This window comes from Eucyclogobius newberryi, unplaced genomic scaffold (assembly GCF_026437365.1).
Source record: "Eucyclogobius newberryi isolate DKJ021-1_F unplaced genomic scaffold, fEucNew1.0.hap1 SCAF_21, whole genome shotgun sequence".
In the NCBI taxonomy this organism is placed as follows: Eukaryota; Metazoa; Chordata; class Actinopteri; order Gobiiformes; family Gobiidae; genus Eucyclogobius; species Eucyclogobius newberryi.
The window spans coordinates 7,931,910-7,947,314 of NW_027315846.1; the positions used below are offsets into that span (position 1 = coordinate 7,931,910).

The 15,405-nt window shown below is 39.4% G+C and overlaps 2 protein-coding genes across 3 annotated transcripts in view; both read right to left on the reverse strand.

Moving 5' to 3' along the window:
• The window catches only part of LOC140371108 (mitogen-activated protein kinase kinase kinase 7-like), a 298,187-nt gene that overhangs the window by 79,256 nt on the left and 203,526 nt on the right, over positions 1 to 15,405 (reverse strand). The gene's annotated exons all lie outside the window — the stretch shown is intronic.
• Positions 10,677 to 15,405, reverse strand: part of rragd (ras-related GTP binding D) — an 82,772-nt gene continuing 78,043 nt past the window's right edge. Inside the window, exon 7 of the mRNA XM_072458413.1 lies at positions 10,677 to 10,972. Within this exon, the coding sequence (XP_072314514.1) occupies positions 10,818 to 10,972 (155 nt within the window). The 3' untranslated portion in view covers positions 10,677 to 10,817. The remainder of the gene's footprint in view (positions 10,973 to 15,405) is intronic.

Sequence of the window (15,405 nt, forward strand, 5' to 3'; positions counted from 1 at the left end):
TGTGAACATCTGTGCTTTTTTGTGTAAATATCTGTGTACATACTGAGACCAATTGTATGTATTGTTGTTGTTATTCTTGTCTTGCTTTTAATGGCGGTTGGCAGCCAAGTGAAAAGATGCATTTACTACCATCAACTTTATTCTTTAGACTTTATTCTTGGACCAAGTTTATGTTGTTGTTGTTGTTGTTGTTGTTGTTTTAGGGCGGTTGGCATCCGAGTGTTGGATTACCGGAATAAAGACTAAAGAATGATGCCTAAAGAACGAAGTCTAAAGAATGAAGTTAGACTAAAGTCTAAAGAGCAAAGTCTTAAAGAATAAAGTCTAGAATTTAAAGATTAAAAGTCTAAAGAATAAGGTCCAAAGAATAAGATGTACAACTACAGTTGTTGTTGTTGTTGTTTTATGGCGGTTGGCATCCGAGTGTTGCATTACCGCCAGACTTTATTCCTTAGACTGTTGTTGCTGTTGTTATTGTTTTATGGCAGTCGACAGCCGAGTGTCGCATTACCGCCAGACTTTATTCCTTAGACTGTTGTTGCTGTTGTTATTGTTTTATGGCAGTCGACAGCCGAGTGTCGCATTACCGCCAGACTTTATTCCTTAGACTGTTGTTGCTGTTGTTATTGTTTTATGGCAGTCGACAGCCGAGTGTCGCATTACCGCCAGACTTTATTCCTTAGACTGTTGTTGCTGTTGTTATTGTTAGAAGAAGTCCGCTATGATCGCGATTACGAGTACGAGTACGAATCAAATAGCATTCTATGTGCACCTGGCTGTGTGTACAGACACGCTGAATGGGACGCCCGATGGCAGCGATTGCTCGACCACCAGGAAAGTCTGCAGCTCACCACACACCCGATTCCCACGACAGAGGAAGAGAACCTGTGTTCCCTAATCCTCCGTCCAAGCTGACCCGGCCTCCTGTGCCACCTCCCCGAGCCTGCCCACGGACGGAGTACCAGCTCCCACCTCCTCCACCTCCTTCCGAGCCATCTTGGAGGATACGCCAGGCCGGGGAAACTCCCCGACTGCCGGCGGCTCCAGAGTATAGGTACAGGGGGCCTCGCCCAAGCATGCCAAAGCTCACACATTGTGATCCTTGGGTTGAGTTTGTCCGTCTGAAGACAGCACAGGGGAACCTACTGCCCCCAAAGAGTACTGAGACCTCCAAGTATCGGGCCGCGTTTGTACGATTTACCTTCCAAATGCAGTCACTCGTGCAAATGTTAAAGGCATACCTGGCCGTATGCTTGAAGTATAAATCCCAGTTTCAGGGTTTTGACGGACCGCCCACTCCAAGAAGCACTGAAGAGAAGCAAGACGAGGACACCCGGAAGGTGCTAGAGAAGCTTCAAAGGGATAAACAGTGCAAGATCTGCATGGACCGAGACCTTTGTATGGCGTTTATCCCGTGTGGCCACCTGGTCTGCTGCCAGAATTGCTCCGAGATGCTCACCGTTTGTCCCATCTGCTGCCGCCCGATCGAACAAAATGTCAAGACCTATATGTGTTAAACAGACCACAGTCCCTTGCTGCACATTACTTCTGCTTCTCCTACTTTTTTCCCTCATACTTTTAATGGGACATGTTATCAAGTAAGTGTAGATGGATTGTAGAAAAAGGTTCAGTTGTAGTCATTTGGACTCTCATCCAAGAGTTATTGTCAATTTGCAATGACAATTTGCAAATTGACAATGACTCTTGGATGAGAGTCGAAACGTTGTCCAGATGACTACAACTGAACCTTTTTCTACAATGGAACTCTCCTGGACGAATGAGGGATTACGCCGGTAATTGTAGATGGACTGTAATATGTTCAAATAATGTTTGGATGTGGAATAATGGGTGTAAAGAAAAGAAACTCCAGAGCAGTGAACCAGCACCTTCAAGACTTTTTTTTCAAAATACTAAGGCATTGGCACTGCAACTGCAATATATAAAACTATTGAACTTGACTATGTAGAAATTAGAACTAGTGTCAGTTCAAAACATCTGAGGCAACGAGATAATCGCCCCCAGCAAAAGCTCTTCAATAAAGGGAATGGTTAAAATGTACAGTGTAAACATCCTTTTCATTCAAATGAGAAAGTATTAAAAAAACTATTTCCTCATTTTAACAACTTTGTTTTTACATATTTCGTCCGTATAACGAAGACGTATAATTTAACATGAACATTTTCTCATTTTAACGTGAAAAATCTCTAATTTTAACGTGAAAATGTTCTTATTTTAACGTGAAAATGTTCTCATTTTAACACTAACACTTTCTCATTTAAACGTGAACATTTTCTTATTTTAACGTGAAAATGTTCTTATTTTAACATTCACATTTTCTCATTTTAACGTTCACATTTTCTCATTTTAACGTTCACATTTTCTCATTTTAACGTTCACATTTTCTCATTTTAACCTTCACATTTTCTCATTTTAACCTTCACATTTTCTCATTTTAACCTTCACATTTTCTCATTTTAACATTCACATTTCCTCATTTTAACCTTCACATTTTCTCATTTTAACCTTCACATTTTCTCATTTTAACATTCACATTTCCTCATTTTAACCTTCACATTTTCTCATTTTAACCTTCACATTTTCTCATTTTAACCTTCACATTTTCTCATTTTAACGTCATCGTCTGAACATTTGTTTTACACCATACAGACGGTTCCACGTTTCCATAACTTGACATTTTGAACTTGTTTTCAGTCTGAAGTTGCTTAGCCTATGTATGTTTGCCCCAGACACTATTTCAGATGATAAAAGTCCTTCAGCGTGTGGAGAGGGCTGGGACCTCAGCCCAATCACTTCTTGTATAAGAGAGAGACGAGCAGACGGGCCCCTGCTGAGAAAACTCATTTCAGATGACCCAAAGATCATGACCACAGGTGAGGTACAAGCTTATATCAACAACATGACAGGCGGCTCCAGGGACAGGCACACGAGAGGAGTGTCAACTACTATGTCTGTGTACTGCAAAGTCTGGGCATATTTAAATGTTGAAGACGAAGATTTTAGACGATAAACTGTAATTTTCAACCGACTCATTTATTTATGATCCCGTGTGGTCTTATACTAGTTCTGATTCAGCTCAAAGATCATTCTAACACTGTTCAGGAAGGTCAAATGTGCTTTGTTTTCTATCAAATGGGCACCTACTTTCAATACAAGTGTTACTATCAATTAGTATCTGATTTTTGATTACTACTTTTGACTACTACAACAACTACTAGTACAACTGCCACTACTACTTTTTGGCTCTTGAGCAGAGTATCACCCAGACTGTGACCCGTTTGCCTCGTAGGACAGATTAGAATTAGGTTTGGACAATTGGTCAACATGTAACAGCAATAACTTTACGATAAATACATGATTGACTATCTCACCATATGCTATTGAACAAGATGCAAACCTATATAACAGTTTAAGCCTCATTACCATGGAAACAAGATTACTTCAGCGCCGCCGCGGACTCGACTATCTAGCACTAAGCCTCCTCCTACTACTACTGCTACTACTACTGCTACTACTACTGCTACTGCAACTGCAACTACTACTACTACTGCTACTACTACTGCTACTACTACTGCTACTACTACTGCTACTGCAACTACAACTACTGCAGAAGAGGCATGAAGCTGGAAAAGTTTTATTTTCCATCAGTACAGGACCCGGAGACATGGACCCTAAGACATTGTGATTGTATGCATTCCAGTCCAATCCAGTTATTCAAACGACTACTACTACTACTACTACTACTACTACTACTACTACTACTACTACTACTACTACTACTACTACTACTACTACTACAACGACTACGAATACTAATACTGTAACTGCAACCCTAACTGTAACCGAGCTTGACCACAGCATTGCATGTAGCATGTACAAACGGACATGAAAACACTGCGTTCGATTGCAGATGAGCCTTTAATCCGTCATCTTCCTTGACGACGATCAAATCCATTCCCGCGCACGCCCCTTTCGTCACGGTGTCCGGCATTTCAAACTTTTAACAAGCCATGAAACTACCGCGCCATCTTTCTCTGTCCGTGGATCAATACCACTCTGAAAAAAAAACACACCCCGGGGCCCGAGCTGGACGTCACGCTTATATGATATATAATCCTCGCGGTGCATTCGGGTCCGCGCCTCCGGGATTCCACCGCAAAATGGATGTGTCCGTGAAGTATTTTCCAGCAGGTTGCATGTAAAGTGTCGAGGCGAGACACAAACAGTAGCCACGGCGGACTACAAACTGTCAGGCGCTTCCCTCGACGCAACGGCTTTGTAATAATACGGTGCAGGGATAATGGCGGGTGAAAAGTGAATGAAGCCAGGGCGCTCTCTCGTCCGTTCCCCTGGTGGAAAAATGTTTGAAAAAAGGAATTATACGAAGCAGCCATCCTTTATGAAATTAGGTGACGTGTCCACTCCTCTGTGATATACGTGCCCTTCTCGTGTACTTTTCCATTCTGCCGCTTAAGCTAACAAGCCACAGTCGGATCTGATGGACTCCGATGAAAAGGAATCGACAATAAACCAAGCGAAATGGATGTAGTGATTGGAAAGTTAAAAAAACTGACATTTAAAATAATTGTGCCATTTATGTTTATTGACACAAAATGTATACTGTATTTTCTGGACTATAAGTCTATAAGTATAACTATGAAACTATAAGTTTCATAGTTTTGGCCGGGGTGCGACTTCTACTCCAGAGCGACTTATATGTGATATTTGTTATTTTCACACTTGCAGTGCAACTTATATATGTTTTTTCTTTTCTATTATGCATTTTTTGGCTGGTGCGACTTATACTCGGGTGGGACTTATAGTCGGGAAAATATGGGTAATTATCATTTGTTTTTTGTTTCCTCTGCTCAGGCGACACAACTTAATAACGTAAAAATTACAAATAATATAAAAAAAAACATACCCAAGTACATCAACCCCTATAAATATGATACATTATATTTAAAAAAATCTGTTCATGATCTTTCAGTTTGTTTTCCTATTAAATAGAAAAAAATAAATAAAAAAGTAAATAAAACAAATTTTGGTTTGTTTACTTTTTTATTTCACCAACATTTTTCCATATGAGACAATTGTGCAATTTCTTATGATTAGGTTGCCTTTAATGTTCCAGAATATGTTATTAAACTTACCTATATCAGGTCAAGTTAAAGGTCAGATCTGCGGATAGGCAACTCTGTTTTTTTGCAATACACCTGTAATAGATCAAGGCGGGGTGACGTCAGAATATTAATGAGCACTACAAATGTCCCGGATGGACATTCAAGCGCGCTCAGGCCGTCAGGGAAATAACATGGGAAAATGGCAGAACAACAGCGACTACGACAGCTAATCTCACTCAAATTGACGGAAGATGACGTCCCAAGAGCGAAGCTGAAACAGCATAAAGTAGAGGCCCATTCTGAACTAGTTGAAGCGATGCAGAGGACGTCGTATTAGCGGAAAGAAGGCTGAACTTGTAAAACAGTATAGGCTTTTTTACGGGGCCCCGGATATAAGTTTATTGTGTTCCGCGCTAAAAACTGGTTGTAGCCTATGCAAGTCAAAACAACACTGACACTCACTGTCACTATTATTTATCGTCATGTTTATTACTCTAACTCACCTGTTCGTTGCAAGCGGTTGCTGCATATCCTCCTACAAAGTGTTTTGAACAAATGTAGGTGCTCCTCCTAGTTTTCCCGACGTGGAAATGTTCTTTTGGTCTGCCACACGCCCGTATCCACAAGTGACATTTGTCCCTTTTCCTCGTCGGCTTCGGGAAAGTTATGAACCAAACGCCCGTCATTTCAGGTTTATCGGCATAGCGAGAATCACTTTTACACGTTCCATAGCGGCAGTGTTTGTTGTTAACAATCTTTGTGGAACAAATGAGTCGTTTCCGGGTCGTAATAATCAGTTTTGACCGTCGTTTTATGACGTGTTTTCAATGGGAATTGATAACCCCGCAGTTTCCATTGTCTGACTTCCGGGTACGCGCTGTTGGTGGTGACGTCACATGGCTATTTTTAGCTCGGCCGTGGAGCCCTATTCAATAAATGCAAGACCGATAAGAATGAAGCTGAAGGGATGTAACAAAAATCGAAATATTGTGATATCGTATTGTCAAATCACGATGTTTTGAACAACAAGCTTCTTTGCTTAAAGGTTGAATGGACGATCTTTTTTTACCCAAATCTGAGTCTTATTTCCTCGTGGCGTGGACTGCCGATTAGCCCTGCCACGTATCAATCATAAAACGCACCTACCGCTCACCTGCAGCCGCGTCGGCTCGTCCTCACGAAAGCAGCATGTTTCCGCATGTTTCCGCATGTCTAAGGGCATGGATCTATCATAATATAGTTCCCTCAGTGTACGGGACAAAATGAAGACAGAGAAAGACTGTTCGAGCTGACGCAGAAGAAGACGGAAATCTACGGGAGACGAGAGATGCGATGCGCTCCGTTGCGCTAATAAACAAACGCACGTGTGTGTTGTATCAGTCCACACGGGGAGTGCACATGCGCACTTCTGCCTGCGTTCTCAAATCACCGAAAAATCGTCCATTGCGCCTTTAAGTCTTCTTTTGTTGCAGCAGCAAGTAAAAAACAAACATAACTTAACTACCGTATTTTCCGGACTATAAGACGCACCGGAGTATAAGTCGCCAAAAAATGCACAATACAAAAGAAAAAAAACATATGTAAGTTGCACTGGAGTATGAAATGCGGTTGCAAGAGTGAAAATAACAAATAATATCATATATAAGTCACTCCAGAGTATAAATATAAGTCGCACCCTGGCCAAAACTAGGAAAAAAGGTGCGACTTATAGTGCGGAAAATACGGTACATAGATCAGTGTGTCGGTGTAATCCCTCATTCGTCTAGGAGTGTTACATTGCAAAAAAAACTACTACTACTACAACTACTGCTACTGCTACTACTGAATCTTTTTCTACAACACTACATAGATCAGCCTTTTTCAAACTGTGGTACATGTACAGTACTTCTGGTGGTAAATGAGGTCCTTTAGCTGGTATGTGGACATCTCTTCCACCGTAATTTCTTAGGTAAACCTACTGTAGCAAAGGTGTATTACTAATTAAGACCAAGTTTAGCACTAATTTAGTTCTAAAACAGTCCCGTTATAGACATGATTTAGATCTGGTGATACTCGGAAAGCTTAATATTTTCTTTGGCGGTAAAACGTTAAAAAACCACCGACTTTGACCATGATCCTTTACCCCATTTCAGTGCACAAAACATTAAAAAAATAAAGAGTTGAATCTTAATTCGGTGGCTTATTATAGTAAAGATTCACACAGATTTTGGTGCAGTTGATTTACTTCACGCCTTTATATGGTAAATGTCGATGACGTGAAGCCACAGCTGGATCCGTGCTGTAACAGAAGCTGCAGTGAGCGGCGGGGCAGCTGCTGCGACTCAAGACAGGAAACGCGACGGGGTAATGACACATTCAGATCCGGCGGTGGAAAATCTAATGCGCGCGATTGTATGTGAATAACTTTGCCAAAGCCGTTTGCGAGAGTCCCGCTGAGACGCCAGACAATTCATCTGATCTGCAGACGAACAACCAGCCTAAACAAACAAATTCGACAACACTCGGAGTCTGTGCGAAAAAGACAAATCTGTTTATTTCCAATGTGCTTAAATAAACAAAATATAAATAATTTGACGCATCTCCTTTGATCACGCCACACAGCAGACAGACGCACACACACAGGCACGCACGCACACACACACACACACACACTGCCAGAGTTCCCCTATATGAACCAAAAAAAGATGTTTTCAGAGGAAATATACCATCTATTCCAGGATTTTAAAAGGTCCAACTTTTCTAATACTTCCTTAATTTAGAGTCAAAGTTGTGGTAGTTAAAGTTGATCATTTCTTGGTTAGAAGTACTGTGTAGCAATGATGCGGTCCAATTTTAGCCCCGTTTTAGTCCTAGTTTAGACCAGGAAGAGTCCCATAAGTCCCATTATAGACGTCTTTTAGATCTGGTAGTACTTTTCTTAGGTGATACTCTATCCTCTCTAAAAGTATTGTTTGTTCTTGTATCCCAATTTTGGAGTTTTTAGCTACAAAATGCCAACTTTGTTCTGCCAACTGGGCATTGTGGGTTTACAGTGCAGTGGAGGTGTCACTAATGTCCCATATGTTCTTTATTCATTTATTATTTGTATTTAACCCTCCCTTCTTTCTGTTTTTGAATGAGTTTGTTATGAATAAACTTAATAAATGTATGTATCTCCTTGATTGACTTTTCCAGGCGGCGTTACCGGTCAGATCTGTGGAGAGACGAGCTGACAGCTCACAGTAAGAATGCAGTTTTCACATTTTTTTAACAGACTTTGGACCAAATGGACTGAATATGTTGGACTACTTTTTAAGGACTTTGGAAATTGTTTGAATGCTTATTTCTGTGGCTTTTCTGTTCCATGTTCTGTTTTTGTTGTAAAAAATAAATACCTTAAAAAACGTATGTTTTTTTTTTTGCTATAAAACGCCTGTAATTGAATAAAAATGCAATGCCAAACTGTGGAAAATCCCAAGTAAAGCAATCACATCTGTATGGAAACAAACAGGTGATGAATCCTACACCAGAAAGATTGCATAGTGCACCTTTAAACTAAAAAATATATAAATACACATGTCATGTGTAAATACACATGTCAATGTAAAAACAAACAGGCACCTACAACTTTAGCACAGGTCGGATTCTGTGGAACTTTTCTCCTATTTTCAGGTGATTCGCTCTTTCCGGTTCAGTTTTCCTCAAAAACAGGTTTTAAATCTTTAGCTCCGGCTCACTGCTTCGCTCTGATTGGCCAGCACGGCCCATTGACTCAAATGGACCGCCATCTTGGGTTTGGTGCCGATGGACGATGTTTTCCCGAGTACATTTAAGGCCCCGTGATTCAAAAACATTGACCAAAAAAACATCTTCAACGCATTGCCTCACAGTTTAGCATCATTTCAAACTGTGTAAAGCCAACTTTAAATGTCTCCTTATCTCCTTTAGCGCTCTTTACGTTCCGGAAAAGTCCTCGCCGTAATGATAAAGCTTGTTTGCTTGAGTTTTAGGCGTCTGTTCACTACGTATAAAGAGACCGCGCTTCTTTCTCCCATACGTCTCGCACAGAGTAAATGACGGTACCAGATGCTTTATGCGTTATATCCTCGGCTTCACATCACTGCATCAGATATAATAAAGAAGTCTGTTCCAAAACGCCCGCCGTCATACTTCAGGCAGATGTATCGCTCTCTCTGTGGAGCAAATGGAGCGCTTAAACGAGCCGACTTCGAGCAAACCGCATGATACGTGCTGTTTCCCTGTGTTTTTACAGAATACGAATGAAAAGCAGATAGATAATAGATAATAGTTCAATCGGTGCAGGGGTTAGAGCGTAGCACATGTACAAGACTATTCTCTGTGCTCTAATGCTAAACGACTATAAAGAATCGTAACCTTTTCTGAATATTACAATTTTTTTTAATCAAAAGAAGAACCAAAACATGATAATATTGAGTGAGAACATGAGAATGATCCCCACTCAGTTCCTCTCCACACTCTTCACTCGCGGTCCTGTCTAATAAAGGCAAGCCATTATAAATAAATAAGTAAATGAAATAAATAAATAAATAGATAAATGATCAGTTTGTTAACCTTGTGTGGAAAGGATACCAATGAAATGATCAACGAAGCGTATTGAGTAGGAGTAATTTAGGCTTTAGTGGTTTCTGTTTTGAGTCATAGCACATTTTATGTTGAAAAGACACTGCTACACACCCTCCACTGACTAAAACATGATGAAATGGCTCCAATAAGAGAGGAAAACAGTCCCCCCGTGTAAGTTACCGATCACATTCGATAGGACAGATGGTAAGCGCTCTGTTATCTCTGTATTAGAATTGTACATGGCAGGGATTAAACATTTGATTAATTCTAACTATTTTTGATTCTTGCCCTTTCTTTCTGGCACTATAGATTTTGCAAATAGTGGTTGTTTTGCGTCTTTTCCGGGTCAGAAGTAATAATACACTAAATAAAGATGAGTTTGTCCACAGTGAATTTGACAAACAACATACAACCCAACATTTACAATCTGCATGTGATATTATGCTCCATATACTGAAGTGCTTACAGTCTTATAAAATCACAAATAGTTTCACAAGTTTCAACAAGATGAAAAATAAATCGTCCAGTGCAAATACGCTCACAGAAGAAACTACGTTGCAAAAGCTCAGTGAATTGTTTTGTGAAAGTGTCTGTATGGATCAACTGAAAGTGTAAGTGTCCGGAAGCGCTTAAACCACTTTATGAGAATTGCACGTTTGGATGATTTGCTGCAAAATAATATCAATTAGCACAGCATTTGATATTTGAACATAATGCTGACATGAAGCTGCTAGAATAGAGAAAAAGGACAGCAAATGCATGGGAAAACTTAGCACTTAGATGTCAATTAAACGCTACATTCCTGCTAAATGTTGTGTTTATAAATGTAACTGAGAAATAACCCATTCCAATATCAGTAAATAATAAAAATGATAATAATAGTCTGGCCTGACTAAAGTGATCCTGTTGATTAAATGGCAAGTTTGTGGTTAAAAAAAAAACCTGATTGCAACAGCATCTTGGACGGCAGAAATAAAATAGAAAATCCTTAGTCCCTTTAAATCTTTGCAGTCAAAACAAGGATACACTGTTGAATCCTCCCTTCAAATGTGCATTTGCGGCAGGAGTCCGTGTCCGTGCGGTCACTTCGGGTCAGTGCGGGTTGCTGGCCGCACCGTTGCTCATCGATGTGAGTTTGCTCCACCTCCTTTGGCTGAGCAGCTTTCGGTTCTGCTGCACTTTGAGGCGCACGTCAAACACTTCCTGGATGGCCTTTTTAAAACAGTGGAAGTTGTAGTCAATCAAACCTGTGACAGAAAGAGAGAAAAGTAGAAAGGGCTGGCTGAAAATATAATGTAGTTTCATGGCTGTGTGCTATAAGAAAAAATAACAAATACAAAACCAAGACCAAAACATGGCTAAACAAGGATTTAAAATATTACTAAAATCTTCCTTTTTGGCCAAAAAAAAAGGGAATTTCAATATGAATTGACATAAGAATAGTTTTATTGTCAATAGAGTTTTTAAAAAAAAAATGAAATGTGTGTAGAAGTGTTAAGTTGAGTTTTGTGAAATGAGCGTGAAAACTAACAATCACGTTATTAATATTTCTGAAATCGAACGTTATTCCGTTACAAATCCCACCAAAAAAAAAAAAAATTGTAACAAGCACCACCATTCCTACACACAGTACATTTGTGAACTATAGAGAGGGGAAGTTGGAATGTATTACTTGTTGCCACATATATTCAGCTTAAAAACGTTCATCAAAATTATTTCAGTCATTCAGTTTTCAGTCGTGTGCGCATGATTATGAAGGCGTCAGTCACGGAAGAGTCTTTACCAATGAAGCAGAACATTATAACGAGCAGGTGAAGGTGAAGCCAGGTCTTTACCTCATCATTGTACCTGATATTATAAGCAGCAGGGGAGGAATATTACATAAGCATTTATAAAAAAAAAGACTAATTTTGATGGGCAGATGCAGCTCTTATGGGATGTTCTTAGACTTAAGCCTACTGCAAAACTGTGTCGATGTAAGACAAAAGAAATGTAGCCATGGCTCAAAAATGTCGGGTTGTAGGTGTCACGGTGAGATGGGGACAAAGACCAAAGACGAGCTGCGATTTACATCAAATTTGTCTGATATTTTGTCAAGATGATTCGGTTAATCGATAATCGTGATTATTCAGGTCGCAATATAATCGTGAGAGCCCAAAAAGAAAAACAAAACAATAATGATTTTAGAAGCAAAATTAAGTCTTTTAGTGCAATCTATTGTCCAAAAAATAGACCTAAATACATACTTAACTTTTTGATCTGGCTGTTTTTGTCAAATTTACCTTTATTTTATCTTTCGGAAAGTTCAATTGTGTAAAGCCGGTCACAAACTTGAGGAACAGTAACATGTTAGACAACAAGAGTGAAAGAAAATTAGTCTCACAGTCTCGATAATGGCGAATAATCGTGATTAGAGCTAGTTTTTGATTCAAATTTAAAGAATTGATTCGATTCCGATTTTTACGTTTCAAAATCGATTTTTTTCCGATTTCTCAGATCCCATCCAATTCGCTCCGATTTCGATCTGATTTCCGATTCGATCCGATTTCGATTCGATCCGGGGGTTAATGTTATTAAAAATGAAAAATGTATTTGAACCGTTTCCTTCACTTCATGACTGTGTAGAAAAACAACATATTAAAACTATTATTATATCAATATTAAACAGCAAATCTTACAAGTATTGGTAGTTACTGATGGCTGGAAGACTGATGAAAAGGTTAAGGGTCAATCTACTTTCAAGAAAGATAATCCAGGAGTCCTGAACTATCTTTCTTGAAGGTAGATTGAAGTTCACTAAGGGAAATGTAGAAAATAATTTTATTTTTTTTTTATTTATTTTTTTTAAATTAAAAAAAATAAAATAAAAATAAATCGATCTTTGGACGTACGAATCGATAATCGGCCATTAATATGCAAATCGATTAAAAATTGGAAAATCGATTATTTCAACCCAGCTCTAATCGTGATGTCTTTTCCCACGGTAATCGTAATACTAAAATGACATATCGTGACATCACCACTTGGTCGCACAGTTAGACCTCCTCTCGCAATCCATCTTTGTCAAACATGTGATCAACTGCAAACACAAGTGTCGCTGGGAACGGGACCAAATCCACATGTATTCTTTCATGTCACTCTTTTACAAAAGTCTCTTGCTTTGCTTACAAGATCAGACTAAATCGGGCTTATATCAACAGCTGTGTGAAGGTGGGTCAAAGCAGTTTCTAGTCAGCAATCAATTATTCCGTAAGAAAAAGGAAAATCAGCAAACAAGTTGGATCTGAGGTTATTTATCACTGTTTAATATGCTTTTCCACAACAACCGCCCATGCATATTCATCATCTCAAAGCTAGTCAAGTACAGAATGCATGATTATGTTTCTAACCTCGAGTTCCAGACAATTGTGGCATTTATTTGCGCTTCAAGAAAGTTGGTGAAGGTTTTCATGTACTTTCTATCCTAAAAGGAGTTTTTTATTTTGAAATTCCATTGTCCCTACCAGCTCAAAAGAACTCATTGATTATTTATATTTTTAGCCTAAACCTCAAACCTTTTAAGTAGAAATCTTCAGACACGTATAAGTCCAGGGGGCGCTACATGAATTAAGCGTCTGGATCTCTGTCTGGTCACTGGTGCAGATCTAAGGCCTCCCGGAGAGAGCAGCTCCGTGGGAAGGCTGTGAGGTTTGAACCTAATGTTTGAATACTAACACAACCTCTTAAAACTTCCTGGACGACATTTTTACCTGCAGGCCAACACAATGTCAGCGCAAGTGGAAGGAAGAACGGATCGAATGAAAGAATATTCGTTCTTTCCTCGATGGGAAATGACAAAATCTGGAAGTAGGTTTGGGCGAAACACACACCGAGACAGATGGTTCATTGACTTCCTCTGTCAGAAAGGTCATTCGGTGTCTGCATTGATTCGACGGTTGGCAGCAGGGCTCCAAAAAGTGCCAGGAAAGTTTGTGTATAGTTTCAAAGTGAGTTAGAGGGCAAGTAATTCATTTTTGAGCAGCCATTTAGTGACAATACTTTGAGACCTGCAGTATGTGTGAAGTGCCAGGTAGAATCCGAAGCAGAGTTTATTAATCCTTTGAAGGGCAATTCATTGCAGCCACCTGGCAGAGACAGGCACAGAACAAAAAGGCTACACAAGGCTATCCAAAGACAGTTCACATTCAGGGTAGATAAAAGAATAAGAAAGGGTAGCCTTCATGAAAACAAACAAATCATAAGACAGAGTTAAAGATATCATCGCAGAGGGAATGAAAGACATAGAATATCCATGAGTTCAGATCATTGGCATCTGACACCGCCGACCTGAGCATCAAGTTAAAACCTGAAGAAAAAATGTGCCACTGCTACAGGTCAATACATTGATTGGTTTTTCCTGGTGACCCGCCTTTCCCAGAGTGATATCAGATATCTCGCTGTTTTTGAACAGACTTTAACAAATCTATTCAAGCACTTAATTTCCTTTACAGAGGAAACCAGAAAAAAGTGAGGAGACTATCAATAAGAGACATATGTGCAAAATTGACTTTGAGCTTTTTAAAATTTTTCGTCAAAAACATGCCTGGAGTAGCATTTAGCTCAATTCACGTTAGTTTGATGAATCCTGGCTAGAAAGTCCTCTCCCCTCAGAGCGAGAATCTCTGCTGATTTTTAAGTTCAGAATTCATAGCTGCCAAACTCATTCCGTAAATTTCACTCATCTAATCACGATCAGTACAACTGTGTGCCGAGACCCGGAAATGAGAGGCCAGCTTGAAATGCACTGAAATCATGGATCTACGTTTAGCTTAAACTGTGTGTCATTCCTTCTGCAGCCAGTGGATGGAGCAAGGTAAACAGCAGAGATCCAATTGTTTGATATAAAAAATAATAAAACAGGAGATGCCAAAATGAAAGTGCTAATAACAATACAAATAATGCATAATATTTGTCCTGTAAATATATCAGTGACAATGCCTTGCCTGGAAATGATACAGCTCTTTATTTTTCATACCGATCAGTATCAGTCTAGACACCATTTTCTGTCCCAGAGTTCAGATGGGCTTGATTGACAGGAGGATTAGCCAATCAGGGACATACAATACACGCTCAAAACTAAAATGATTGTTTAAAAGGAAGGAAGGGACTGAAAGACGTGTCTGACTTGTTCAGGATCATTGAGGTGAGAGAAGATTGATTTTGTTCTAAATGACAGATGAACAATGAACTCCTCCGCGTCATGGGTGTCCAGGAAATGGAAAAAAAAATAAAAATCTGATTGCACTCACTCTTTGAAAAATATTGGAAACGTGTGTATTCTGGATCTCAGGAGAATACATAACCGTGTTCAGTGTTTCTATATGTTCATTAAGATTAGCTTTAATTACGGAGCTAATAAAGTCATAAAGTCAATTCCACAGTACTGATGTGTATTTATTTATGTATAAGCAGCTGTTATGGTCAGAATCAAACCGCTGTGTGCTGTCTGTATTTAATTATAGAGCATGTGATTAGCCAAGAAGCAGGAAGCATGCTGTTAGCTGCAAATGTTTGTTAGCTTTACCGTGACTGTAAACTCTTAAAATCTTAGTGCTCATGAACTCATTTCCGTGAATAATTACAGTGCTCAGAATGCACTAGGTACAGTAAATGAGCGATATAGTATTTTGACGACCAGAAA